The 27,805-nt window shown below is 44.5% G+C and overlaps 1 protein-coding gene across 1 annotated transcript in view; it reads left to right on the top strand.

Annotated features, from left to right (window-relative positions):
* GPR107 (G protein-coupled receptor 107) overlaps positions 1 to 27,481 on the top strand; it is a 42,200-nt gene extending 14,719 nt beyond the window's left edge. Inside the window, exons 7-18 of the mRNA XM_088147094.1 lie at positions 1,429 to 1,482; positions 2,408 to 2,509; positions 5,468 to 5,601; positions 6,039 to 6,114; positions 7,466 to 7,539; positions 8,238 to 8,355; positions 9,276 to 9,406; positions 10,590 to 10,633; positions 19,402 to 19,451; positions 20,333 to 20,416; positions 22,005 to 22,126; positions 27,052 to 27,481. Coding sequence (XP_088003220.1) covers positions 1,429 to 1,482; positions 2,408 to 2,509; positions 5,468 to 5,601; positions 6,039 to 6,114; positions 7,466 to 7,539; positions 8,238 to 8,355; positions 9,276 to 9,406; positions 10,590 to 10,633; positions 19,402 to 19,451; positions 20,333 to 20,416; positions 22,005 to 22,126; positions 27,052 to 27,148 — 1,086 coding nt within the window. The 3' untranslated portion in view covers positions 27,149 to 27,481. The remainder of the gene's footprint in view (positions 1 to 1,428; positions 1,483 to 2,407; positions 2,510 to 5,467; positions 5,602 to 6,038; positions 6,115 to 7,465; positions 7,540 to 8,237; positions 8,356 to 9,275; positions 9,407 to 10,589; positions 10,634 to 19,401; positions 19,452 to 20,332; positions 20,417 to 22,004; positions 22,127 to 27,051) is intronic.
* Positions 27,482 to 27,805: the final 324 nt, after the last annotated feature.

Raw genomic sequence — 27,805 nt, 5'->3', positions numbered from 1 at the left:
ACAGTTTGTTCCCCAATCTAGGCACCCCTAAATGTATTCCATAATGCCCCAGTGGGTGAGGTGTTGGGTGTGCTGATGAGAACAAGTAGAGTGCTTATTCCTCAGATCTCCAGATGGGAGAAGGCTGCATTAAGCCAACCAGGTTGGTTAACACAAATGTTGCTCTGTTATTCTCTCTGTTCCAGAGAGGTTTTTTTTAACAACAGTAGCTCTTTCCTGTGGCTTAGTGCAGTGTTTCTCAACCTGGGCAGCTTGAAGATATGTGGCTGCCTGGGAAATTCTGGAAGTTGAAGTTCACACATCTTCAAGCTGCCAAGGTTGAGAGACACTGGTTTAATGCATCATGCAAACCTGGAACAACCATCATTTCTGATTAGCATGTTATAGAGTTGGAAACTAACCCTTAGACATTTGATATCAGGTAATTCTGGAAAAGATTGTTTACATGGGAAAAGGCAGTTAAAGAGTCCTTTATCAAATCTTCAACCTTCTCAGTTGTTTTGGCCTTGTGTGAACCTAGATCTTGTGATTTGTTCAAGTGTGGTTTAGAACATGGGAATTTAGTCTATTTTAGGACCCGGGATTAACACTAAACCATCATTGTTCAAAAGCTCCCACATCCCTTTAGAGTTCTTTGTCCCAAGGATAGGAGAGTAGCTGCTGTGATTCAAAAGCTTGATCATTTAGGCCTGGGTATATCTTTCCTACAGATACATTGGTTCTACAGCTCCAAGAATTCCCATGGAGGGTACCACCAAGTTGGGGAAGGCTGCTCAGTTTAAAATTCCTTTCTGTTTTCTTCTTGGTTTTTTAGTTCACTGCCTGCCCCCCCCCCCCCAATTGCTGGCAGTTTGTTGTCACTTTGCAGACAAAGTTTCCAAGGATTAAACTGGGTTATCCTTGTTCAACCTAGTTGGTGCCTGCTCTTTTGTCTGGGGAAGTGGGCAAGTGGATCTCTTGCTTTGTAGAAGACATTCTTCTGTGAGCTTCTCTACTGTTGTCCCATTGCCTAGGATTGCATAAATGGAAGGGACCTCCAAGGTCCCCCTGGTTCAACCTTCTGCAACATGTAGAAAAATCAAGGAAATCATCCTTGATTTCCCCAGCCTCTTTCTAAGAACCTCCAGAGGTGGAGGACCCACCACCTCCAGAGGTCTCTTCTAGTGTTGTACAGATCTTGCCTATAAGGAAGTTTTGCCTTATGACAGTGTTGTCCAAACTTGGCCACTTTAAGATGAGTGGACTTCAACTCCCAGAATTCCCAGCCAGCCATGCTGGCTGGGAATTATGGGAGTTGAAGTCCACTCATCTTAAAGTGGCCAAGTTTGGACAACACTGCCTTATGAGATCTAGGTGGTGGCAACTTAACACCTGTTGCTTCTGGTCCTAGTTGACGTGGCCGTAAAGCTTCATTTTTTTTTCCTGCAGAAGCCTGAGCGAACACACCCAATCCAAAGTGGGAACCATAGCTTTTCATTCCAGGTAGGTAGTTTTGCTCCTTACGATTCCTAACTGAAACCTCAGCAGGTCTTGGCTGTGCTTGAAACGGGCAATGTGCGCACCCCACCCCTCCAGGGGGTTGAACTGCAACCATTTCCTAAAAGAGGAACGTGAAATCAGCTTTAAATTTTTCCCTGCCCTGTTTGCACAAGGCTGGTACTGGCTTGGATGCTGAAAAACAAAGTCAGCTGTGGGCTGCAAAAGGATTCTCTGACTTGGTTGTCTTTTAAATCATCTTCCTGCGCTTTGCCATTTGGCCCTGCCCATATGATTTGATGGATTCCCACTTCTTTTTGCCTTTGATTTTGCTATAATTCTTGGATTGTAGTGTGATGATTGGATTTTTTTTCCTTTTACTGTGCAGAGCGGAGAACACCTGTCCCTTTTGGTGTTTCTTGCTCAGCAGAAATCTTTGTTTTATCAGATGCAGGAGGATCCAATGACCTTTTATCTGCTTTGTGTTGCAATGCTTATATTATATAGGAATTTTATGGGTCGTGTTCATTTGCCTTTCTGGCTGTTGCTAAACACTAGAAGGGCAAGACATGAATGTTCAATTGAACAAGACACTCAGTGAACATATGCACATGTTTTCAATCGTGTCTGCCACTCCTTATAAGAATTTCATCATGAAATGGAGATCAGCGACGCTACCCGGGCACACCTAGCCTTTTATAGTTCTCATTCTGCTGTAGAAGTGGAATGGAGACCGCCCTTGCAATAAGTGAAATATTTTAGAGGTGAATAAAAAATGCCATTCTGTGGATTTATTTTCTATACTGCTGTACGCTGCCCAGAGTCCTCTGAGTTTGGGGCAGATGATAAACATAGTAAGTAAAATATCTTAACTTAGGGACTGTGAAAACACTGGTCAAAGTCATCTGTTCTTTCTCCGTGTGTTTTTTAGTTCAGCATCAGTTCGGAGAAACAAGAAGGAATTTATAGCCTCTATTTCTACAAATGCCTGCTAGGAAAACTGCTGAATGAACAAGTCCCCTTTAGCCTGGACGTAAGTTGGTTCTCTCATCTTTTCCTTCTAAGGATCAGCAACCCAGGTACCCATGGGTGTTTTGTTACCCCCTGATGAACCCCCTAATCAAAAATTAATTCAGTTTTTAACACCATGGCTGGAATCTTCATCGGTTGCCCAACCTTGTGAGGACTCCATCCTTTGGAGTCATTTCTTTTGACATCTATCAAAGTTGAAGTGGCACCTAAAAACCATGCCAGCTCCTTTGCTAAGCTCCGAGAAGCAATTTGTTTGCAGATCCTTCAGTGGGAATATTTTGGGCAGAAGACCTTGAACGTTTGCAGGAATGTGAACAAAAATACATAAGTCCCCACTTATTCCAAGTGCAATGAAGGCTGAACTGGCCATAGGTGGGATTGCAGGAGGGGTGGGTGGAAGACCAGCTCGCAAACTGTTCCAAACCAGTTTCAAGTACACAACAAATTACAAAGGTGGCAATAAGTGAAGGTATGTTAAAAGTGCATACCAGTGAACTTTGTAGAGATGGAGAGTATTAAATTTCTCCAAGTTTTATACAGGTAGTTCCCGGGTTAGGAATGCCCAGTTTATGGACAACCCATAGTTAAGAACAGAGCCTATTGTAGCAAAATTCAAGTTAAATACACAATGATTTGAGTTAAATACACAATGGTTCAAGTTCATTACACAAAACTATTTATACAGTACAGTATTATACAATAATACTGTTCCGGCTTACATACAAATTTGACTTAAGGACAGACCTTGGGAATGGAATTGGTTCTTAAACTGGGGACTACTTTACTAAAAGTGGGGTTAACAACAAATAAATGGAGAAGAATAATCTACATACAAATAACTGAGGAAGGTATAATGGGCTTTTTTTCAGATTTCTACTTGGTTCATTAAAGATGAGAGTTTCGAGTTGAAACATGACTGGCCAAGAACATCTGTCTTGGCAAAAATTTGTTTGCAGTGATTTGTAGGTAGATTTCTCTCCTCCAGGTCTTTGTTATATTTTAGTGATTTTTGTGGTGAGGCATTTGTTAATTGTAATAAATCAGTGTGTGCAGTTTGCTAATTGGTTAGAATTAAATCATGATCACTTGTTTTGGGCTCTGCCTGAAGTTAGTGAGCTGAAAAAGCAAATAAAGCCAGCTTGGCATTCTCTGTCAGTTAATTTAGTTTGCTAGATTAGTCAAAACAGCCTCAGCGCCAACTTTCATTATGTCACAGCTAGAAAGATATTGGGGCTGTGTGGGTGATACCTGGTGAATTCTCACAAGCCAGAGGAACTGCTTTTGAAAAATGTAGTTTTCTGGTACAGGTAGTCCTTGACTTATGACTACAGTTGGGACCAGAACTTCTGTCATTAAGTAATGCAGTAGTTAAGTGAGTTGTGCCCAATTTTACGACCTTTTTGCTATGGTCGTTAAGTGAATCACCAAGGCCGTTAACCAAATCCACCTTCCTCCATTGACATTGCTTGTTGGAAGCCCCTCGAGAAGGTCGCAAATGGTGATCACATGACCATAGGGATGCAAGGACCAGTCACAAGTCACTTTTTTCAGCACCATCATAACTTTGAATGGTCATTAAACAAATGGGCATAAGTCAAGGACTACATATAGTCAAAAAATAAAGACTAAATCTTTTATGCTTAAGGTCCTCACCTGTCTATGCGGCAAGCATCATCAGTGGAAATACAATGTTGAGAACATGGGAAATGATAGTTCTGCTCTGTGCTGCACTGGTCAGACCACACTTGGAATGCTCTGCCCAGTTCTGATGGCCACACTACAAGAAGAATGCTGAGGAGTTGGAAAAGTGCAGAGAGGAGCAATAAAGATCGTGAAAAGCTTAGAGGGTAAATTCTATGAAGAACGGTTAAAAGAACTGGGTTCATTTAGCCTAAAGAAGAGAAGGCTAAGGGGAGACAGGAGAGCAGTCTTGCAATACTTGAAGGGCTGCCATAGGGAAGAGGGTGTGGACTTGTTCTCTGCAGCTCCCAAGAGTAGAACAAGGACCAGTGAGTGGAAACATTACAGAGGGAGATCCAGAGTCAAAATAAGGAGGAATTTCCTGACCGGGAGAGAGATTAAAGAGCAGACCGGCCTCCTAGAGTCATGGGGGCTCCATCATTGGAGGGTTTCAAGCAGAGGTTGGACAGCCATTGGTCTGGGATGGTAGGAAGGTATCTGCCCTGGGCAGGGGTGGACTAGAAGACCTTCAAAGTCCCTCCAATTCTATGATTCTGTGACATTTCTAGAGCAAGTCCCATTTCATGATTGCCAACCTGAGTTACTTGATACAAAATTCTAACTTCCTTGATACCAACAAGTATGCACTGCTTTGTGGTACAGCTGTATGTATATTTTCCATATTGCGCATTAAAAAAAACTTAATCTGGTCTTCCTGCCATGGGACCGTCAGCTACTAACAATGAAAAACAGAAGCATTAAATAATATAATTTAAGTAGCAATCCAAACACAGAGGACCAGCTTGCAGATGGTTGAATCCTGAACCATGCAACCTCCGTCAGCATCGTTGAAGACTTTGTGGAATAACATGGCTGCTTTAATCCCCTGCAAGCTGAAGCCATTGTTTTTCTCTTCTCTCTCAAACTCCAAAAATTGCAAAAAGAAAAAAAGAAAAAAAAAGAATCCCAAATGTTGATCCTGCACATTTTGGGGAAGTTTCAAGGGCTGTGAAAGGAATATTTCTGCACTGTGCAGTTTTCCAGTTTACCAGCTATTGCTCAGTGAATGTCTTTTCATTCATATTTTCTTGAAAAAGGAATATGGAGATTACAGCTCTCTGCTCAGGGAAGGGTGTTTTTCTGCTCTTGAAGGAACGTATCTGGCTTTGAAAAGTCCCCCAGGGTTCCCACCCTCAGCATAACAGGTGCATTATGTCCTCGCCTTTTGCTGGATCTTCCAAACCGGCATCCTTTGTTGTAACCCCTGTTCTGCTTCCAGATATCCATCACGGAGCGGAATCCAAACAGCTACCTCTCAGCTGGAGAAATCCCACTTCCCAAGCTGTACATTTCCATGGCATTTTTCTTCTTCGTCTCTGGGGTCGTGTGGATCCACACGCTTCGGAAGCGCAGGTAAATGGGTGAACCAGTAAATCTTGTACTTAAATCTTCTGCTCTTATTCCTAGAATTTCTAGAGAGAGAACTCTAGGAATAACAGCAGAAGATTTAAGCACAACCTGGCCAGAATCTAACAGCCTTAAATTATATTTAAAACCCCCAGGGGATAAATCTTCCATCTCTTTTTGCTGCTGTTGCATAATAGCGAATGTCTTGCCATTTGTTCCCCAGCCTCAGATGTGGAATAAGTTGGCTCGGTTGTTCTTAAACTTGATAAGCTGTTTAACATTCTGAATAAACATTCTGTCTAAAATTAGAACAACAGGGGCTGTGACTTTAACAAAAGTCTGCCTTTATCTTATACCTTGTGCATAAATGATTAAACAGGTTTAAAAAAAAACAAAACCCCAAATGTGTTTATTGACTTTCACTTGTCAATTTTGTGTTACAGGGCTGATGTTTTTAAGATCCATTGGCTGATGGCTTCTCTTCCTTTCACCAAATCCCTTTCTTTAGTCTTCCATGCGGTAAGTTATCTCTTGATTCATTTGCTTCTGGGCTGCAAGGAGAAAGAGTTTGACCATCACAGAGGTCAAGGCAAACAGACGGGTATCAGAATTTAGAAGCTCTTTCCTAGCCAGATGAGACCATTCTTCTACTCTGCAACCGAAAAGGGAGAACTTTAATCTGATGCGGTGGGTCCAGCCCCCTGGTAACTTTGCTACTGCAACTCTCAAAGCCAGTTATTTCTTGTGGCTGAGAATTCTGGGAATGGATCTCCAGGATATCTAGAGGCACCAGGCTGAGGACACCTGGCTAGAAGTTTCAGGAATAATTCACTGAAGGAAGAATGTTCCTCCTCGCTTACAGTTAAACAAGCATCTGCAGAGCAGACTTCTCCAATCAGGTGCCCTCCAGATGGGTGCCCTTTAACTCCCAGAATCCTCAGCATTGGCCATAATGGTTACAGAATTCTAGGGGTTGATGTCCGTCCATCAGGAGTGTCTGTCTGGCTCCAGTAGAGGTACAGGTGGCCCCCAGGTGACACCCTCCTATTTGTCAAGGCAGATGTAATGGAACAAAGGGGGTGGGGGTGATGTGAGGGACTGCAGTAGCGCAGCAGGTTCTCAGGAAGGAGGGAGCACATTCCAGGAATGGGGGAGAGACAAGAGACAATACAGTCCAGAGCAGGAGCGTGGGAAGAGGAAGAGATTTACGACAGTCACTCCCTAGAATCTCCCAGGGTGTATCTACTAGGTTAGAGTAGTACAGATTTAGTCTGGCAAGATTCTGTCTTTATGGTGTAAGCATTAAAAGAACTGAACTAGGTTGGACTGTTTCCCTGTTTTTCTTGGGCTGGGCCTGACAGCAAGTTGCTTCTTAGTTTCTTTAACTGGAACCCATTTCAGTTGCTTTATTTAGTAGCAACACGTTTTACACTAAAACCTTGACTCTCCAGACTTCCATTGTGCAGACTTTGGATGCAAGAAACAACATTTTACTTTGGAATTCATCCCCCCAAACAATGGACAATATTTCTGAAGCAGTCTGGACAATCGACATCATTTGTAAAATTACATACTTGACATTTTTATATCTTTTGGGTCAGCTTACATAAATGATGCTAACTGCATACATTTGGATTTAGCAGACATTTAGATTTAATGGACATTTGGATTTAACGGACACCCCTTTTTCCACAAATCGTCCACTAAATCAAAGCTTATTGGATTTTATTTACATTTTGTTACTTTGTTTCTGCTTTTTAGAATCTATTAGAATGGAAGGCTATTTTAAGAAAGCTTAACAGGAATACTTAAAAAGTTTAGTAGCTGAATACCAAGCTTTGCACTGACTGCTGCTGCTTTTTTTCTCCAGATCGATTACCACTATATCTCCACACAGGGCTATCCCATTGAGGGCTGGGCTGTTGTCTATTATATCACACACCTGTAAGTCTCTAGACTGTGGCTGTAAATTTATACCTATCTAGTAGGGGTTAGTGGCAACCATGACATCTGAGACAGCATTGGCAGGACAACCCCATCTCTCCAGTTAAATAAAAGCTTGCGTTTTTAAAATGCTTTGCTCTTGCATGAGATTCCAGCATCAAGATTGCCAAAATCTTACGACGCTATGGTCAGTTGGAAAGGCAGCCCTTGACAAGGTTGTGGACATCTGTTGTGAAGTTGTTTCGTTCATTAGACTGGGACTTCTGCTTTCATTCAGGACCCCTAGGCAGAATACATAGCTCTCTCTTCTCCTGGGTCTTTCACAACAAGCCTTGAAGGTAGGCTGGGCCAAGAGAGAAAGAGCGACTGGTCCAAAGTGACCCAGGGAACTTCTCCGGCAGATGTTGAACTTCTACCTGGTTTTCCTCATTTCTAGTCCAACGTGGACTTTTTTATAAACCAGGAGTTCAGAAGCGCTCTGCGCAAAGCATCGAGCCATCGTTCCTGCCCCAGAGCAGTATGTAAGATTTCTTTAAAGTATTTTTTTATTTTGCTTTCGAGCTGTATTCTCTGCCCCTTGGAGATGATTGTCACTCAGGAATTACCAATTCTGGTGCTAAAACCTTTGAAGCATTTTCATGTTATTACTGCTTTGAATTGCGTAACTATGTCTGCGCTGTGTGTGTGTTTTTAACCAGATTAAAAGGCGCTCTGCTGTTCATCACCATTGCTCTCATTGGCACAGGCTGGGCCTTTATTAAACATATCCTCTCCGATAAGGACAAGAAGATTTTCATGATCGTAATCCCATTGCAGGTGAGGTGGGCCAGCTTTCTGCAGGAAATGTGTTCTTCCTCTGCCAGGTTTGCTTAACTTAAAATTACTCTCCCAATTCATGCACGGCTTTTGTTCCAGGACATCATTCTCTTCTGCAACTCTGAATGTGCAGAATGCAGCAACCCCTTAATGTATTGCAACTGGGAAGGCCCAAAACATTTCAAAACTGAACCACTTCAAACTGTTGCGTTTTGAGCTCTACCCCCTTGCTTTGAATGCAAAACAGCCCTTTGGATCATTCTGGAAATGTGCTAAAGTCAAATCAGAGCACTTCAAACTCAGAGCAGGGCTGTTCTGCCCACAAAACCCTTCTGGAAAGGTTCGAGTAGGCCATCTCAGGGCAAAACACTTGTATTGTGCTCCAACAGTTCTTTTAACACAGGCCATTTTGAAGTTGATTCAGTTCAAATTCAAAATATCTGGGAGTCCCTGATTGCCATAATCCATAATAGTGGGTGGGTGTTAGACAAAGCATATCCATGGAGGATTTTATCAAGAGATAGCACTGGGATAAAGTGGTTTCTGGTCTGTACCCTCCCTAGTTTCTTGGGTGGTAAAGGAGACCGGGGCGGGGGGGATTTCAGACTTGCAAGATTGATGTCAGGTAGACCAGATAGGAAACACAACCAGATGAGCTAATTCTACTTTATTGTAGAATAAAGTGTGACATTGACAGAATCTTGCAAGTGTGAAAGTACAATTATCCCACTGTTTCCTTTATAGCCCAAGAAACTAGGGAGGGTCCCTTCTGAGCCTTTTTCTCTTCCCGTTATGCAGCTGAGGGCTAAGCTCTCTCTTATCTAACTGTTTCCTAGGCAGCAGCTCTTCACCCCATCTCCCAAGGTCTTTTCCACATACCATGTGCAGAATGTCAAATTCTTGCTGTTTCCCTTTCTCAGGTCTTGGCAAATGTTGCTTATATCATCATTGAATCTACAGAAGAAGGCACGACAGAATACGGGCTGTGGAAGGAGATTCTTTTCTTGGTAGATCTGCTCTGCTGCGGAGCCATCCTGTTCCCCGTTGTATGGTGAGTTTTGCAAGAATGAGGGCCATTGTTGGTGGGGATATGCAAACTTCCTAAAACAAGGTTTCTTATGGGTGTGGATGGAGGGCAGGACACGGGGTTCTAACTCCCTTCAGGGGCAGCTCTACTGGCCCTCTCTAATGGAAGGAGCTGTATTACAAAGCCAAAAGAGAAAAGCAACTTGGCTTTGTTGACCCAGCCTCCAGAGATCAGGTTTCAGCTGCTTGGCTGTGCTTGCTGGGGATGATGGTTGTAGTAATCTGGCTGACTGACAGGTGCTTCTTGGGAAAGGATGGCCCCCTCATCTTTCCAAACTTCATTCTTGATGGCATCTGCAACTTTCATTGTTCAGGAGGAAGCCACTGGGGTTCTCTCCTTCTCCTCTGCCTCCACACAAGATAGATTTTCTGTAAAACTAGAGAAGTCCCCCACCCCCAGAAGAGAGTGTGGAAGTTGTGTAACACCTTGTACATGGGGCATGCCGTAATATAACTCTGAGAGCTTAAGGGAAGGTTAACTGTGTATATCATTCTGATAAATGCCATATGTCTCTTCCTGCAACACCACTGAGTGCTAGAATAAAAGTGCTCCATAACTTCAATTCTTGGTGGAGGGTTTGAACCCCACAGAATAACATGTGGTCACCTACATCTGAATCCTCTATCTTCCCATCTTGATTGAGAAAGGGGGAGGTCCTCTGATCTCCACAAGCTTCAACAAGAGCTATAATGATTTGGGAGCCATTGTGATAGGTCTTCCCTGCCGAGGCAAATAGACTGGTTACTTTGAAGTATCTACTTTGAAGTATCTACTTTGAAGTATCTCATGTTCTGATGAACACGAATATCAGAACATCAGAACATATTCTGATGAACAGGTTGATGAAAGTATCTACTTTGAAGTATCTCATGTTCTAATGAACATGGACATCAGAACATGTTCTGATGATCATGAACATGAAAGTATCTACTTTGAAGTATCATGTTCTGATGAACTCTAGAGCATGTATTGACAAATGGCCAGCCCTCCCCTCCATATATCATAAGAGAGAGAACAACAAACCAGATTAAACCCCAAAGATCTGGAGGCCTTCTAGGCAGGTCTGTTGCATTTTTCTAGGCAAGAGCTGGCTTGAAGATACTGCATAGTAATCTGTCATTAATTCATTGGTCATTCTCTCTCCTAGGTCAATACGACACTTACAGGAAGCTTCTGCAACTGATGGGAAAGGCAAGTCATTGATCCCAAATTGGGCTGTTCAGGTATTCTTACTTGTGGTTTCGCTAGACTTCTCCAGCCTTGGCTCCTAGCTCCACAGCCCGAGGTTCCAACCAGCTTTCTTACTGCCACTATTAACTTATGTATTTCTCCATTGGCTTTGTTAAAAAATATTGAGCTACTCCCTGTCCATGAGCTACTGTCCAGCTACTTTCAAGGCTCTGGAGAGGGTCCCTGGTCAAAGCCTTTTGCAAGAACTGAAGGATTTGAATGACTTTATTAATTTAGGCTCAAAGACTCCCCAAAAAACAGCAGGGTTATACACAATAAAATAAATAACAGAGGAAGATTGGTGATGGTAATTTGAAACTATTCAAACAGTCCCCACAGAAGGAAGGGTAAGGCCCAGAACCTCCTAACTGCAATCAAGCAGAACTTTCTGACATCCCTGGAAACCTTCAGAGGCTGGCATGAGAGTAAGAAGTGGATGAGGATTTGAATGAGAACCTGAACAGTCAAGGGTCTAAGATGTCAGTGAGATGATCTGGTTTTGTCTGGGCTGAGTGTTTTCATGGGGAGACAGTGGGGAACAAAATAGAACCTAGTCTACAGATAGATGAGAAGAGAAGTCTAACTTCCACAACACATTTTTGTATGTTGTTATGAAATCCATGCATTGATTTGTCAGTTCTTTCACCCAATCCTGTAAGGTAGATAAGAAAGAGGGGAGGCCTGTGACTTTGTAAAGAATCAGAGAATCATGGAATTAGAAGGGGCTCCGTAAGCCACAGAAACCAAATTGAAGCATCACCGATGGAGAACTGTCCAGCCTCTGCTGAAGGGAAGGTGATCACCTTTCTGGCTTATAGGTTCCTTTGTTGAATTGCCTTTTCTGTTGGAAAGCCTCCTGCATCTTTCCAAAAGAAGCTTGGCTGGAATCCAGCCCTTCTCCTTAGCGTGGGGGCAAAACTGAAAACCAGAAGTGAATACATACCTGTTTTCCCTCCCTACACCCTATATTGATGTCCAAACTGGAAACCTGTCTACTTTTCAAAAGCCTGGTTTTGTTTTCTGTTGTACTATTGGGTGACATTGGAGTCCTGGACAAGTCCCTTATCACTCAGTCAAGGCTCTTCTTTCTGTTTATTTCAAGTCTGGTTCTCTTCTATCTGCTGAGTCAGTGCCTTTTTCGGGAACAAAGAAAGAATCAGGAAGACCTTGTTGAGAGATGCAGTTCCTGGAGGTGCTACTGAATAAATTCAGCAATTAGTCAGATGCTGAGGGTTCTGGAAACAGTGATGGATAATTGAAAGGGACTTGGCATATGCTTTTCCTGGAAAAGTCTAGTAGGGAGATTTTGCTGGTCAGTGACCATAATAAAGATTATCTCTCTAGTGAGGAGGTAAGCTGGGCGTTTTCAGATCTGGAAAGCTGTCCTGTTGAAGGAGAAGGCAACTTGTGTTTGGCCTGAAGAGTTAAAGCAAGAACCAATGGTCCAAACTCCCAAATCATCTAAGTATTATAAAATAACACCCATATTTTCTGATTGTTGGCTGCATTTAGCTAAGCATATGGGACTTATAGTCTCCAGTATCTCACAAAACATCAGGTTGCCTACCTCATTCTTAGCTTTGATGAAATCTCCATGTTTAAGAGCAGGATGTGCTTCCTAGAAGCATCTGGGTGACCACTACTGGATAAACAGTAACCAGAGTAGATTGGTCCAGTTTTTTGAACTTGGCTGCCCTCTAATTTTGATGGATTTGTGAACTTTGACTCATGAGAAGTTCTCCTGGGTATTATGAGTTTTGGAGGGCACCAGTTTGGGGAAAGGTTGCTACTCTGGGCTAGCAAAGCACAATTGAGTAGTTTGTAGCTAGCCAAGGAAGAAAACCTGGGGTCATAGAGTGAAGATGTCAGCTTGGTTTGTGGCAACTGTGGAAAAGCAAAAATGCCACTGCTGTAATTCCATTCTACAAATCTGTGGTATATCTGTATCTGGGTGTGCCTCAACATTTGAAAAAGAAGACAATAAGGCTGGAAGTAGTACAAAAGAGGATAACCAGAACAGTTAGGGTTCTCAACCTCCTTCGCTATGAAGAAAGGCTAGAATTTGAGACTCTTAGCTTAGAACAAAGGTAATTGAGTGAGGACATGGTTGAGGGGTATAAAATTAGGCATCGCCTAGGGAAAAAATGGACAAGGAGAATGTTTTCTCCTTTTCTTCCAACACTTGGACCAGGAGTCATCCAATGAAGCTGACTGGAAAGAGATTTAGATCAGACTTCTTCACACAGCACCAAATCAACCTGTGGAGTTCCTTTTCTCAAGATGCGGTGATGCCCATGAACTTGGATGGCTTTCGAGAGGGATGGGCTCAATTCGTAGAGGATGGGTCTATTGAGGGCTCCTGGTCTTGAAGATCGCATGTTAACTCTCGGTTGGGAGCAGCCTTCCTCCAAATCCCAGTTACAGAAGACCAACGGTGGAAGAGGAGAAGGTCTCCACCTTCTGTTTTAGAGCCCCACAAAGCATCTTGTTGGCCATGGTGGAAAACAAAACAAGCCTTAACCTGATCCAGCAGGGCTGTTCTTACTTTCTTGAGCGGGTGACCCCTAAATGTTTTTCAGTTCAGTAACTATTATCTACACCCCTTGATTGTCCTTCTTACACCTTCCCTTTTATGTGCAGGGTGTAAAGTGCACCCTGGGCTTGGAAGGAAGCCTTAATAAATGGAGCCCTGGCCCCACCATTTTGGATCAGCCCCTTGGGCCTCATCTTGTGACTCTGCTTTCCTGCCTGGCTCCCGTTTTCTAAGCATCTGCTTAGAAAATCCACAAAGCCTGAACACAATTGTAACTGAAACCTGATTAGGCCAAGCAGCAGTTCTGTGCGCTCCTCTCGCATTCCCAGCTCCGTGGGCGGCTGGTTAAAAGCTGTGCTCAGCCCAGCACATCTTGAAGCCAGCGTGGTGGTTGAACAATGTATGGCTTCCGTTTTTAATGCTCCCCGTTGCGGGGTGGGTATGGATGTATAAGGCTGGTTTCCCGAAGTGGCCTGTTCTCAGGGGCCAGCTTTGGCAAGCGTATCGCATGAATGTCTGGGGGAAAATCAGTGCAACTTTGTGAGTGTGGCAGGGGGAAGTTCATTAAACATCACCCTGGGAGTCTCTTCCCCCATCCTGCAGTCTGAAAATGACTCTGCCTTAGAGGTAACTATAAAACAGCTCTTCAGATGAGGCTCCGAAGATGCTCACTTGGCTACTTTGCAATCATCATTCTTGGATTATGGAAGCCAGGGGAGGCCGTTTGATTTGCTTCGCTTCTGAGAAACTGCCTCCCTCTCTTGAAATCCCAGCTTGGTTGGAACCACTTAGGCCTGTCTTTCGGGGACATCTGGAAATCCAACAGTTGGGTTTCCTGCAAACTTTGCTTGGAGGCGACAGCTTCTGAAAAACACCATCTCCATTTGGCCTTGAGAAAAATGCTTCGATCTCCTTTTCCTTCCCTGTCTTCTCTCTCTTAAAGGCATTTGGTCCAGTGGCCATTGTTCCTTCCTGCATTAGGCAGTTGTCTCCTTGTCTCCCCCCCACCCAAAGGAGAGAAGGAGTCACTTCCCAACCTTGGGGCTCAGCTCCAAAAGCTGCAAGGCTGGGGGGCAACTGTGATTTCCAAGAGCTTGAATTCAGGCAGGTTTTTCTGGATCACATCGGTCAGATCCTGGTTTCTTACACTAGCCAGGCACCAGAGGCTGCTGGGAGCCGGGGAGGCAGTGTGACCCAATGGGTACAAGGAGACCTGGGTTCAGTCCACCTTAGCTGTGGAAGGAGGTTATCTCTCTGCCCAACCTCCCTCGCAGAGCATAAATCTCTAAATAATAAATAATTTTCTAAAAAAATAAAATTAAAGTTTTAAATTAAAAATTTGAATTAAAAAATTTTAAATGAAAATTTAAATTAAATTAAAAATGTAAATTTGTTACATTAAAACTAAAAATTTAAAAAAGAAATAAAGCATAAATAACTAAAGCAAAACCAGGCAGGGCATCCAAACTAATTTTCTGTCCCCCGATACCCTGGGCTGCAGCGGCTAGCCAGCACCTTGCAGCCCCCTCCATTTGCCCATCCCCTCTTTAAATTAATTGAATCAGGGCAAAAATCGCCGAATAGGCTTTCCTCCTCCTCGGAAGGCAGGAGCAAGCCACGTGGGGCGCAGTTTCCCCCCAGGAGAATGACATCCTTCTGGGTTGCAGCTGCTGGAAGGGCTGGAGAGTTTCTGGCCCCGGCCGAGGGTTGCACCCGCTCCAGCCGTTCTTGCCAAAATGATGGCATCTGATTAACTTTTCCCAGGGTTGCACAGCTGCCGTGCCATCTGATCCAGCTGCCGCTTGTACCTCGCTGTGCGATCCTGGAAACGAGCAACTCCTTTACTGTATTGGGTTGTAGATGGCTATCGTGGTTGCGTTCTCTCTTTCCTGCATTGCATTAAAATATTGAGAGCTTTGGAGCAAAACAGAGGCCGCAAACCCTTCCCTGTCATTATTCGAGCCAGGGGTCTATTCAGCCTCCGGCAAAATTGGATGGTGCTTTGGCCAGAAACGAGCTGTAATTTCCCCAGTTGTGCCTCTCTTTTTCTCTGCTTTTCTTCTTTGGTTTTGTTTTTATGTTTGCATTTAATGCATTCTGAGCAAACCCCAAGAGACTGTGCCAGAGGGCAACGTGGGTTGTTTATGAACCCTTGCACAATTCAACTGCCGAATTTGTTTTTTTTCTCGGGGCAGGGAGGACGGATGAGAGATGAAACCAGGCTGTGCTTCAGGCTGTGTAAAACAGCCACAACAACAAAAATCCGGAGCCCAGTTCCCTTTGTCTGCGGGTTGCTTTACAGCTTATGGTTGTACATTAGCCTGCAGAACAGACACTTTGATTGAATTCGTTTAAAATATTTATTATTCAGTGAAAGGCTCCTCGGGGCAGCTTATGAAAAACGTGGCCAATAACATAAAAGAACCAGCTGGGGAAGGAGTACACAGGCCCAACGAAAGCTGCAGAAAATAATCAGGTGGGGCGATCAAACAGCCAGTGGTTGAAATTGGTCCGAACGGTGGCTGGAGGTTCCATCTGCCTTGTGCCGTAACGCAAAGCTGGGGCTCGGTTTGGAAAAAACAAGCTGTGCTTTTGGGGGATGGAGATGGTTGAGTTTTGGGGCAGCTCTGGAAAAGTTTTGCCCAGGCACTTGTCTCGGTAAGTCAGTGATAAGAGGGCCAGTTTGGCAGGGAATTGGGATAGACCCCAGCTGGAGGTGCTAAGTGCTGGTCAGGAAAAATGCAGGGGTGGGGTGGGGAGCAGATGGGATATGGGGCGTGTTCCCCTTATCCCCAACTTTGTTCTAGTCAGAGTAAGTGGGAGCCAGCCTGCCTGCCTGCCTGCCTTCTCCCTGTTTCCTCCCTCCCTCCCTCCCTCCTTCCTTTTTTCCTGTGCAGATATTAGCCTGGAGATTATTTGGTGGGGGGGGGAGAGAAAATAGATATTTTTTTCCCAGCTTAGTCCCCAAGAAAGCAGAGAGAGCACAGAGGGGGAAGGTTTCAAAGATGATGGATTGGGGTGGTGAGGTTGCTGATTCCATGCCTGCCTCCTGGGAATCGCCCATGGGTGTAATCCCGCTTGATATTGGCCAGGAAGGCTGGCTGTTGTAGCCTTGGTCCCCTGGAAGAGGGAGGAGAATCAGTTCCCCTTCCTCCCCCCCCCTTTTAAATCCCCCTCTCCTGTGAGACTTTGTTGGGGAGAGTCAGGCATCTGGGCAGGACCCCCTGGCCAAGCGGGAGCCGGCCCCGGGCACAAGAATCATCCGCCGTCTCCCTGTCTCCCTGCTTTATCTCATCATGACCCTTGAATCACGGGCCATTAATGTTCCCGAAATAAATCGCGGATGAAAATTGAACCCGTAGTTTTGTGAGTCATAAATGGACAGTGTGATGATCCCTCCCGACTTCTCTGCTCATCTCCCCCCTGCCATCTTCAATTTGCAGAGCAGAGAGAGGAAAATTCCCTTTCTTTAGTCAGCGCAATCTTAATTGATAAGCTGTCTGGGAAGGAGAAAAGGGAATCCTGCAGAATAATTGCCAACAAGCCACTTCCCCTCCACAGCCTTTTCCCCGCTCTGAAAGCCTTTTGTCTCAAATCACATTATCCATTTTGATTAAGAACATTCTGCCTGTCTTCCTCTCCCTTTGCCTTGTGCTTTCTCACCCAGCAGCTTGTTCGCAGCGATGGGACAGCCCTTCTCGGCAAAGGGGACTGAAGGACAAAATAGAGGTGTGGATCTCTGGATGGAGGGCAGACAGCAAGCCTTTCTTTCCTTCTTCTTTTTTTTAATATTTTTTATTAAAGAATTTTTAACGAGATAAAAACAATACACCTTTTAGAGAAGCAATAAAGAGAAAAGAAAAATAGTGAGCAGGTACGAAAGAAAATAGAAACAGAAGAGAAAAGATGATGAAGAAGCAGCTTCCGATCTTAACAGTGATTATAAATGCATTTATATTTTCTCCCCTCTCTCTCTAAGACTACATCATAATTCCCTTCTTTCTGTAGTCTACCCTTTCCAATCATCAAACCCATAAACCACAAGTTCATTTTTTTTCTTTCTTCAGCAAAAAGTCCATCAGGGGTTTCCAGTCACTAATAAATGAGGTTATTGTCCTTTCCCTAATCCGGCAAGTCAATTTTTGGCCATCTCTGCTAATTCTGTCATCTTCTCCCACCATTCCTCCATCGTGGGTATTTCGGAGTCTTTCCATTTTTGTGCATCTTCTAAGACTTTCTTTTCTTCTGAGGAAAGAACGTGATCAGAAAAATAACCCCCCGGGACTCTGTTTATCTGCTCTGCCATTCACACTGTCACAGGAGCCAGCAGCAGCTTCATTTCCCACAGTCCCCTGGGGGAATGCAGCACCGGGGATTCCAGGGGCATTGTGGGAAACTTAGAATGGCCATCTTCTGCCTCCAAGGAATTACGCCGTCGAGATGCTCAGCAGGGTGGATTTTCCCCACGGAGGCCTTTTTAGCTTAGGAACCATTTTGCAAATGAAAAGGTCTTTACTACTGAATTTGTGACTGGGAACAAGCATCCTGTCCTTGCTGTCTCCCATCAGTAAGTTGAAGTCCACATCTCTTAGAGTTGCCAAAGTTGAGAAACACTGGTCTGGTGTAAAACAAAAACCAAAAAAAGGGACAAACTTCCATGCTTTGAAATCCTTTCCCCTCATTTGTTTTACTGACTAACAGCAGCATCCTTCAGTTGGTTGATCAGTCTTCTGAAATAGCCATACAGTGCCATCTAACTCAAATCTAAATCTTACTTGATTCAACTGAACTTCAGGGAGGAGGGCATAAGATAATTTCCCCCAATTGCTGGTCCTCCAGCTGTGTTCGACTACAATCTTCATCATCCATATTAAGACTCTTATATGTGATTCACAAAGCTGGTAGCTCCTTCTAACGGTTGTCCAAATCTGCTGGACTACAATTCCTGCAAATACCCAGTGACCTAGGGCCTATGGTTTTACGACCAATACATCTAGGGTCTTCAACCTGGGGAAGGTTGGCATAACCTTTTAAGCTCCACCTGGCAAAAGAAGCCCAACCTCAAGAAGTCATTCCAGTTTCTCAACCATCACTTGCTTTGAGGATGCAATGCTGGCTGCTTCTTGACCTTGAGATATAAGAGACGCTGGCTGCATCCCATCAGCCTGCTGAGTCCTGGAGACTCCTCCACCATCACCCTTGAAACCATCCAGGTGTGGATTTCTGGGGAGGAAGAAAATTGGTGAACGTGAGACGTGGTCTGTCCTTCTAGCTCTGTGAGATGTGGGAGAGAAATCAGGATTATTTATAGCTGCACATCAAGGCCTTGAATTTCAACCCAAGAGGCCATTGTGCAAGACAACTAAGACCATCAGCACTGAGTGCAGATGTTTGAAGTTCTTGCCTCCTGATGTACCTTGGCCTCAGCTTGCTCCCGTACCTGTTTTATAACAATAATACCAATGTCCTTAAAGAGCCAGTTTGGTGCAATGGCAAAGGTGCCAGGCTAGAAATGGTGAGTTCTAGTCCTCCCTCAGCATGAAAGCCAATTGGGGGACTTTGGGTCAGTCACTCTTCCCCCCCAATTGCACCCAATGGAATAGAGACATTTTGGATGCTATGATTGCACCCTGCAAATACGGGAAGGAGCTGTTGTTCCATGAATCTGCCCTTGTAACACAGTGCAAGCGATCTCCCAAGGAATATGTGAAAAAAGAAGAAAGAAATAGGAGGAAAGAGTGCTGTGTATGCCCCCTTGGGCTCCTGAATTAAAAGTGGTCTATAAATCATCCCCATCAAGTTAGTATGATACTAATCTCGTCTCCATGGAGTATAACTGCGTATCATAGACAGAATATTGTACAGAGGTGAGCCTTGAAAAGGAGAAAAAAAAAAGTACAACCTCAAATGCAGACTGTAGTGATAAAAGTAGTAAAAATTTAGTAACCATCTCCAACCAGTCCCCCCCCCCGCAGTATGTTGGACTATAATCCCCATTATCCCTAGCCAGATGGGATAGGTAAGAGCTGTAGTCCAGCAGGTGGCAGGGGGGAAGGATGGGCTTAGAGACTCTGGAGAACCTTGGGCACGATTTCTCTATATATGCAGCATCTTTGGTCCCGTTACCAAAGTCTGTTGTCATTTTTCCAATTGCTTCTGCCTCTAACCTTCCAATTTTGTATGCTCTTTCTTACAGCTGCCATTAACTTAGCAAAGTTGAAGCTGTTCAGACACTATTATGTCATGGTAAGGAGCTGGGGAGGGTGGTGGGTGGTGTCCCCATTTTTGAAAGATGAAGGAACAACACAGTCTCATCTTTAAATGGAAACCATCAACTCCCCCAGGGAATGTTTAAACAGTGGCATGTTTGTTAAAAACTGAAGACGTCCTGGTTCTCCAAAATTGTCCTTAGCTGGTCTAATAACAGGAGACAGTGGGGCGGAACAGCTTTCCATTTTGTCTCCCTTGGGGAATACTGACCACGTCCCAAATCAAGGAGGCACATTTTGTTTTCCTATGATATTTTGGCCACATTTCAAGGGGACGGCAGGAGAATTGTACTTTTAGACTTGCAAGATTCTGTTAATGTAGCTTTACGATAAAGTAGAATTAGCTTATCTGGTTGTATTTCCTGTCTGGTTTGCCTGGTAAGGCTGACATTAATCTTGCAAGTCTCAATGCAAGTACAAATTTCCCACTGTCTCCTTTACAGCCGGAGAAACTAGGGAGAGTCCCTTCTGAGCCTCTTGCCACTCCCACTATCCAACTGAGGGCTACGCTCCCTCTTATCTGACCGTTCCCCAGGCTGTATCTCTGGGCCCCATCTCCCAAGGTCTTTCCCACATACCTTTGCACCACCTCAGAAGGAAGGCTGGTCTGTGAACTCTGGGACGCTATGTTTGGGTAGGGTGGGAGATGATAGGAGGTCTATGCCCGTCTCTCTTCTCAACAGCTGAAATTTGGGGTGGAGCCTGACCACAGGTGGACTCAGAAGTTTTGGAACAGGCTGGTTCCAAGGTGACTTGGATTCTCTGGTGGGGACCAGACTCCATTCTCTCCTGTACTGCAGGCTTGGAGGATGTTTCCTGTTTTGGAACTAACTAACCCTTCCCTTCTCCTCCCTCCAGATCGTGTGTTACATTTACTTCACCCGAATCATTGCCATCCTCATCAAGATAGCAGTTCCATTCCAATGGAAGTGGCTTTACCAGGTACCTGCCCCTCCCTCCCTCCACGTTTCACTTGCAGGAGCCGCTAAAATGAACAAAAACATCTTTACATTCCCTAAAAGCTGCAGCTCCATCAAGCTCTGGGAGTTTGTCGCAGCGTTTCAAAACCCTTGCTGTCAAGGACGCTCGATTGTTTCCAGCAAAGTCCCTGAAATTGTATACGTGAAGAATTAAGCCACATTTCCTTGACTGATTTCTGAATCCAAAAAGGCACGATCTGCCCTTATCAAGAATGAAGGGAAGGTCAAGGAAAGTGTACGGCTCACTTTATTGCTTATGAAGCCTCTTTTTCCAGCCTGGGAAAACCTGTTGAAAAACATAAAAACTCTGATCTCATAAATAGACTTAGTTATGCGTCTGTTGATTGATGTCAGTTTAGAGTTGGGTTGGGTAACCTCTTCTTCTAAGAAGCCTTGGATTCTGGTTGCCATCACCGACAGCATAGTGAGGAATTACGAGCCTTGTAAGTTCAGCTGCATTTATCTATTTTGATTGATTGATTAATTGATTGATTGATTGATTGATCATACCGCCCACCTCACAAAAGAGTGGCTCTTTGAGGGCATTTGAAGGACCACATCTCATTTTAGGAGATCCTTATTTTGTTTTTGTTTTTTTATTGGTGAGCGCTATTCTAACCCTCTTTCCATCCTGTTGCCCTGGAGCCTGAAAGCCTGCTAAAACTCACATCCTTCTGCCTGTGGTTGTGCCATTTTCATTTCATTTATGGTCCTAGACCAAAATACAGAAATAAAAACACAAGTGTGGGGGGAGAATGTTTTGTTGTTGTTATTGTTTAAAAGCTGATTGAAACTAAAGGAAAAGATGGGAAGCCTTTAGGAATTTTTATCCCGGGCCAGAATATTTCTCTCGGTCAGAAGTTGGCTTCTGATCTTAAAGGCAGCAAAGCAGAAATTTATTTATTGATTTATTTATAAATCAAATTTATATGTCGCCCATCTCGCTGTATAAGTGATTCTAGGCGGCTCACAAATAAAAAATGATAAAAAAACCCAGTTTGGCCACTGCTAGAGATGTAAAGGTTGTAGTGATCCGCCAGTAGTAGTTGAAAATAAAAAAACTCCATATGTCCTGGGAAGTCCACTAAAAAAGGTACCTGTTCCTAATATCTCTGTAGAAGAGGCAGAATAAATAAAGCATGGCTTAGGGATTCCACTGCATTCGATCCTCATGGGTGCCGCGCTTTTGCATTTTGGTCCGTCCCTGGAACCAGCTCGACCCCAGAAATAAGACTCCCCGTAAAGGCCCTGAGAAATGCAAAGGAGCCCCAGCTTGGTAGAATTAAAAACAAACAAACAAAAAAGGAGCAAAACCCAGAAAATGGCAGAATTTTATTCCCCCTTATGCCAAAGTTTAACACTAAGTATATTTAGGCCTCCAGGCTTTAGAAAGGAAAATGGGAGTGTTGTTTTCGAATAGCAGCAAGAGGTTCGTAGTCTACTACGGCCGAACACGGTTGGGGCCAATTCAGCAAGGGCAGACGGGGTCTGTGGACAGCCGAGTCCTTCCAGGGCCATCTTCTCCAGATCTCCTCTCTTTCTGGTTGCAGCTGTTGGATGAAATGGCAACCTTGGTGTTCTTCGTCCTCACTGGCTATAAGTTCCGGCCGGCCTGCGACAACCCTTATCTGCAACTTTCTCAGGAAGACGACAGCTTCGACGTGGAATCTGTGTAAGGGCTCTTTTGAATTGTGTTCTTGGGTTGGGTGGATGGAGCAAGGCGCATGGGCCTGGGAGTTCTTACCTGGGCAGGTGGGGTCAATCCATACCATGTCAAGGGCCTGGTAGTAACCTGGTAGGCTGGGTTCCCGGTAGCCTGAGTTATTTCCAGCTGTCCCTTTCCCTGGTCCCAGGTCAAGGATCTCAGCCTTGTAGAATCTCTGGATCTTGTCAAAACCTATTGGTTGGGTTGGTCCAACACCTGAGACTAGGCTGAATTGGGTAGTCTATCTTGTAGTATGGAAACTGCTATGGAAAACTCAGCCATCTGCTGAGCAGGCCGTGCTTGGGAACCTGAATAATACGGTTTACTAGTTTGGACGTGGCTTATACGCTTTTGTTAACCTGGGTTTGGTCTGTTATGTGAACCTAACCTCAATGATTAGAAGCAACTACCTAGAAGTTATCAGAGAAAACACGGGGTGGACATTGAAAAACCTGATTCAAAACAATCTGTGATCTTGACTCCAACAGCATGGAATGAAAGTCAGCGGGATAAATGGGCTGGCACATCTTTTGCAGACTTCTGCTGTAAATAAATGGGATGGGGTTGCACAATATTCTGCCCACAGAAGCCTCCATAGCCAGAATTATGGTCAGGGTCTTGGGCATCTGTTGAAAACTGGAAGTGATTCTTTTCCAAGTGTGATTCTCACAGAATTCTCTTTAGCAAGATTTATTAAGTAAAAAAAGATGGGGTTTCAAGAATTCCGGCAACAGAACTGTTTCCCATCTACAATCAGTATCTCCTGAAGTACATTGGGGGGAATATTAATATTAAATATTATTAAATATTAAAAGCCGCCCAGAGTCACCCTCTGGGGAAGATGGGCGACATATAAATTTAATAATAAATAAAAATAAATAAAATAGTATTTATTACAATTTTCTTTTTTGCCCTGTGATCTAATCTTTTTTTCACTGATAATGAGGACCTTTCAAGGTAGCTGTTTATAAAGATTTCCTTTAATGTTTCCGATGTTATAATGTTTGTGTCGTTTTGTAAATCCCAGTATTAACTGATATCAAGAACAGGCTTGTATTTTTTTTCCCCTTCTGTTTAGAATCTTTAATCCCCTCTAAGTGTCCAGTTTCTAAAATCATAAAATAACTTATCTTTGTTATGACTTGCAATAGCCAGGACAGCCAAAATAAGTCTGTTTCCCATGAGAAGCTATTTATTTTTTATAGTTAATTCCAAAAACTTATAGTAAAAGTCAATATTCCAAATTTATCTGGACCCTTAATCCATTTATAACTTTCAGAGATCAAAAACTTATTTAGCTTTTTGCTGTTTATTTCAAATCCTTTAAGTTCTTAAGGTTATAATTCATTTTTCTTTGGTTCAGGGTTGAAGATAAAACTCCCCCAATGACTTTTCAAACTTGTCATCTCTAATAAATTTGTTTAATAGGCAGTTTCAAAAAGGGATCAGAAAGTGAGGTTTGCGAACTTAGTGTCCTTTAAACAGCTCTGCTGCGGTCACCTCGCAAGCAGCAGCTGTCCGAAGCATGTGTGGGCAATCTCCCGTCTTCTCCTTGTCCAGAGAGGTTCCAAAGAACTGGTTTAGCTTGTCATGCCTCCCCCGGAAGTCCCTTAGGGCCTAGTCCTCATTGAGAACAATGCTTCTCAAGTGGTCCTTTTCCCCAAACCACGAGGGTCACAAGTCTGGCTTTATCAACCAAGGAACGACCCTTTTGCTGAGTTTTAAGCATCATGTCCCAAGATCTGACATCCTTAGCTCCTTCTTGCTCCCTTCCTCATCGGCATTTTAGCTCTGCTGCCGCAGTTCATACCTCGTTGGCCATAAAACATTCGGGTTGGTGCTGGCGATGGCTTTTGAAGGGGAACCACCACGCCGAGTAAATTAATACCAGTGGTGCCAACTGACATAAGAGAGAACTTGTTGGTGAACGTACATTCCTGCTCCCCTTTCTCTGTCATAAGCGATTAAGCCAATTCCAGTCTATCGGCCCCACTCTCCAGTCGCTGTGTAGAAGGGTCGAACGTTGAAGCAGACCCACGTCTTCTGCTGCCAGCATTAATAAGGGGGGTGGAAATTCAAGGCTCCTCCAGTAGTCTCACCACTCCCTAGCAGATCCTTCCTTTTCCCCAGAAGCTGGAAAAAGCGAGCTTCAAAAGGATCCATGTAGTAAGGATGATAATAGTTGTCGGGAGCATATAACGCGGCTGTCTCCATTCATTTACATTTACCATCCATTTAAGGATCGCGGCGGCAATTTTTCCCCCTTTGCACTGTCTTAAAACAGTGCAGGCTTTTGGCAGAAACCCAAATAACTGGTCCTTTGTACGAGGCGGCACGGTCTCCTGTTTAGGGCAGGAAGCCAAGTGAAACCGAGGCATCCCCGAGAGACAGCTGTCCCGCCTTCTCTTGGGGACATCCAAGCCTGACCCCCTCCGGGTCCTTGGACCTACGGTCAGATTGCTCGTGCGGAGAGGACGTTTGCTTCGCAATGTCCATCAGAATCTTTTTCCCTGTAACTCGTCTGTCTGATTCCGTGTCCTGCCCGCTGGGAGAAAAGCTTTGATTTTGTGCGTGATGTTCCTTCCTCTTTCCACGGCGAACGGCTTCAAAAAGATCCCCAGCCCAACCCCCAAAGTCCCATAACAGCCCCGCGGTTCAGCATTACCCTTTGCCCTCCAGTGGTGCCCAAGGATATTTTTTCAAATCATACATCTGTTCCTCACTCTTGCTCCTCTTGTTCTGAAACCCGTTTAATATGTGCTTTGTTAAAGATCCCCAAAGTATCATTCTTCATAAACTTCACTTCATAGGTTAAAGATATTTTTAACCCGGCGGTAGAATTTCTGAACGCTTTTAAATGTTTCAGCATGTACTCTCGTTGGAAGTGATTTCCCTGGATAATTATTCATCCTTTGCCAGTTTCTTGTTTCCCTCTTCCCTTCCCCCCCTCTCCACGTTAAAACATTTTAATCCACCCGTTTCCCATTTTACAGCTTCAGGTAGTTATGCATTTTTGCGGGATGTGTCATCGGTTTGAATAAGCTTATGAGCGAAGGGGGTGGGTGGGGAGATCTATGTTTCATCTCCCCCCCCATTGGTTTTCCTTCTCCAATTTCTCCAAATGCTTTTTCATGTCAAAGCTTGTTCATGCGGCGTGCGGCTCGGTAAAATGGATTGAAGCGGGGAATTGCCACGGTGGAACCCATCGTAATTCGTGTCCCCCCCCAATGCAGATAAAAGGAACCAGCCACATTCCACAGACCTCTCCTTTTGGAGCTGCGCACCAGTGAATTGGGGGTGGGAAAGAGAAGAGCTGCACCCTTTTCTCCAGCACAGAAAGTAACCTTGTGGAAATCTTTTGTTCCTAACTCTCCTCTGCCTGTTAAAAAAAAAAGAGCAAAACAAAACCACCCGATTACTCATCTTAAGTATTCTTTATCTGTTTCCAATGTTCCTGTTTTTGGGTTTTTTTTTTTTTCATCTGCACCAATCTGTAAAGGTGCCTTAGCAGCAGGGAAACAAAGGTAGCAATAAAGCAATAAATCCAGTTACAGCAGTAAAGATTGAGCTGAGCAGGGCATAAATGAACCCTCTTCTCGATGTCTCTCTCCCAGATGTTGGGGTCAGATACAGATGTTAGTCAAGCCATAATGGGGGGGGGTCTTTGCAAACTCTCTTCAGTGGAGAGGGGAAAGGAACGTTTGTAGGTTGAGATGGTGGCACTCTCGGCAGAGCAGTTGGAAAAACAGCTCCTACTTGGCACGTGCTGGAGGATAAATTCGTCTGAATCCACGAAGGCGCCCTGCCGGTTTAGAGTAGGCAATAGTGAGGGGGATGGATCCCCTCTCTGGTTCCAGCCAAGGCATTACCGTATATTTCTGTACTACTCTTGGTTTTAAATGGCAGTCTTCTATGGATGGGTCTATCAGCCTTTCATGGTGTTCTCCTCACTTGGTCATGTTATTAATTGCAACTAAAAATTCTGTAATAAATGTCTTGGGTTTGGTAGCACAACTCCTAATGGCTTGGTCTCAGCCCTTCAGTCTAAACCTCATTGATTTCTTTTTCTCTTTCCTTCCCCAAGCCACTCCTCTCAAATTATTTTTCTTCCCAACACCACTCCTTCTCCTTCTCCATCATCATCATCCCTTCCCCTTCTCCTCTTTCTCTTTCTCCTTCTCCTTCGACATCATCATCATCCCTTCCCATTCTCCTTCTCCATCATCATCATCATCCTTCCCCCTTCTCCTCCTCCTCCCCCTCCATCATCATCATCCCTTCCCCTTCTCCTCCTCCTCCCCCTCCATCATCATCATCCCTTCCCCTTCTCCTCCCCCTCCCCTCCCCCTCCATCATCATCCCTTCCTCTTCTCCTTCCTTCTTCTCCTTCTCCTTCTCCTTCTCCTTCTTCTCCTTCTCCTTCTCCTTCTCCTTCTCCTTCTCCTTCTCCTTCTCCTTCTCCTTCTCCTTCTCCTTCTCCTTCTCCTTCTCCTTCTCCTTCTCCCTCTCCCTCTCCCTCTCCCTCTCCTCTTCCTTCTCCTTCTCCTTCATCATCATCATCCCCTCCCCTCCTCCTCCTCCACCACCATCATCAACAACCCTTCTCCTTCTCCAGACACCACCCCTTTCTCCCTCTTCTCTTCCCCGCGTGCAGCCAGAAGGGACAGCTCGCACCTTTTCTCTGCAAAGGTTTGAACCGATTTGTGTGAAGGTGGCTTTCTGTGGCAGTCTGCCCCCTCCCCACCCTGGAAAAACATCTCTCTGTTCCTTTGACCAACCTCCATTGAACACAGGAACCAACTGGGGAGGCCTTTCCCCCAGCTCTGCTCGGCAGCGGGAACAGAAGAATCCCCCTTGTCCCTGAATAAAATAGATCCTTTTCTCCTTCCCAGGGTGACGACCTCAGGCGTCATGGAGGGTATGAAGAAAGTCAAGAAAGTCGTCAATGGCTCAGCGGAGCCCCACGGCGAGAAGGAAAGCGCCGCATGATGGACTGATCTCCTCCCCCCCACCACAACACACTTCTCCTCTCTTCCCTCTCCCTCCCTTACAACAAGGCAGCACTTTCCAATGAACTGTAATTTATTGATCGTTCGCTTCCCTCAATGGCACGGAAGCAGGACGACCTTCCCAGTGTAAAAACTGCAGACGTTGGGCTGGGTGGCGGGGGAAACAGGGATAAAATACAGCCAAGGAAGGAGAATCAAAACTCTATTCGTTCCTCTATCTTAAGGATTGGGGTTTTCTTCTGGTGCCCAGGAGAAAGGTTTAAAGGACAGATGACAGTGGTGGCTTTTTTTAAAAAAAGAAAAGTCTTTTTATCCCCCCCACCCCTCTTTTTTTTTCTTCTTCTTCTTTCTTTTGGGTTGTCATGATTCAGAACATGATTTCGAAAAGACTGTGCTCTGTTGGGTTTCTCGAGAGAGAGGCTTTCAGAGGGGAAAAATGGGAGAGATGTGTGCATGCAAGTCTAGCAATATAGGTTGCTTTCTGAAATGCAAAAAATGGTGTCTTAACTGTGCTCGAAAGACGAATGATGCCGTAGGAAAGCTTGGGGCCTTTGTGAGTCCTTCGGGGGCTGGCTTGGATACATCCCGCTGGGTTCAATTGCTTTCCCCTTTTTGCTTCTTTCAACTTCCATTTGAA

Source organism: Python bivittatus, unplaced genomic scaffold, assembly GCF_059951505.1.
Source record: "Python bivittatus isolate LINGU-HERP-01145 unplaced genomic scaffold, Pbiv_v1 ctg000160_np1212, whole genome shotgun sequence".
Taxonomy (NCBI): Eukaryota; Metazoa; Chordata; class Lepidosauria; order Squamata; family Pythonidae; genus Python; species Python bivittatus.
Note: the sequence above shows the minus strand (reverse complement) of the source record. Positions and strands in the feature narration are given on the sequence as shown.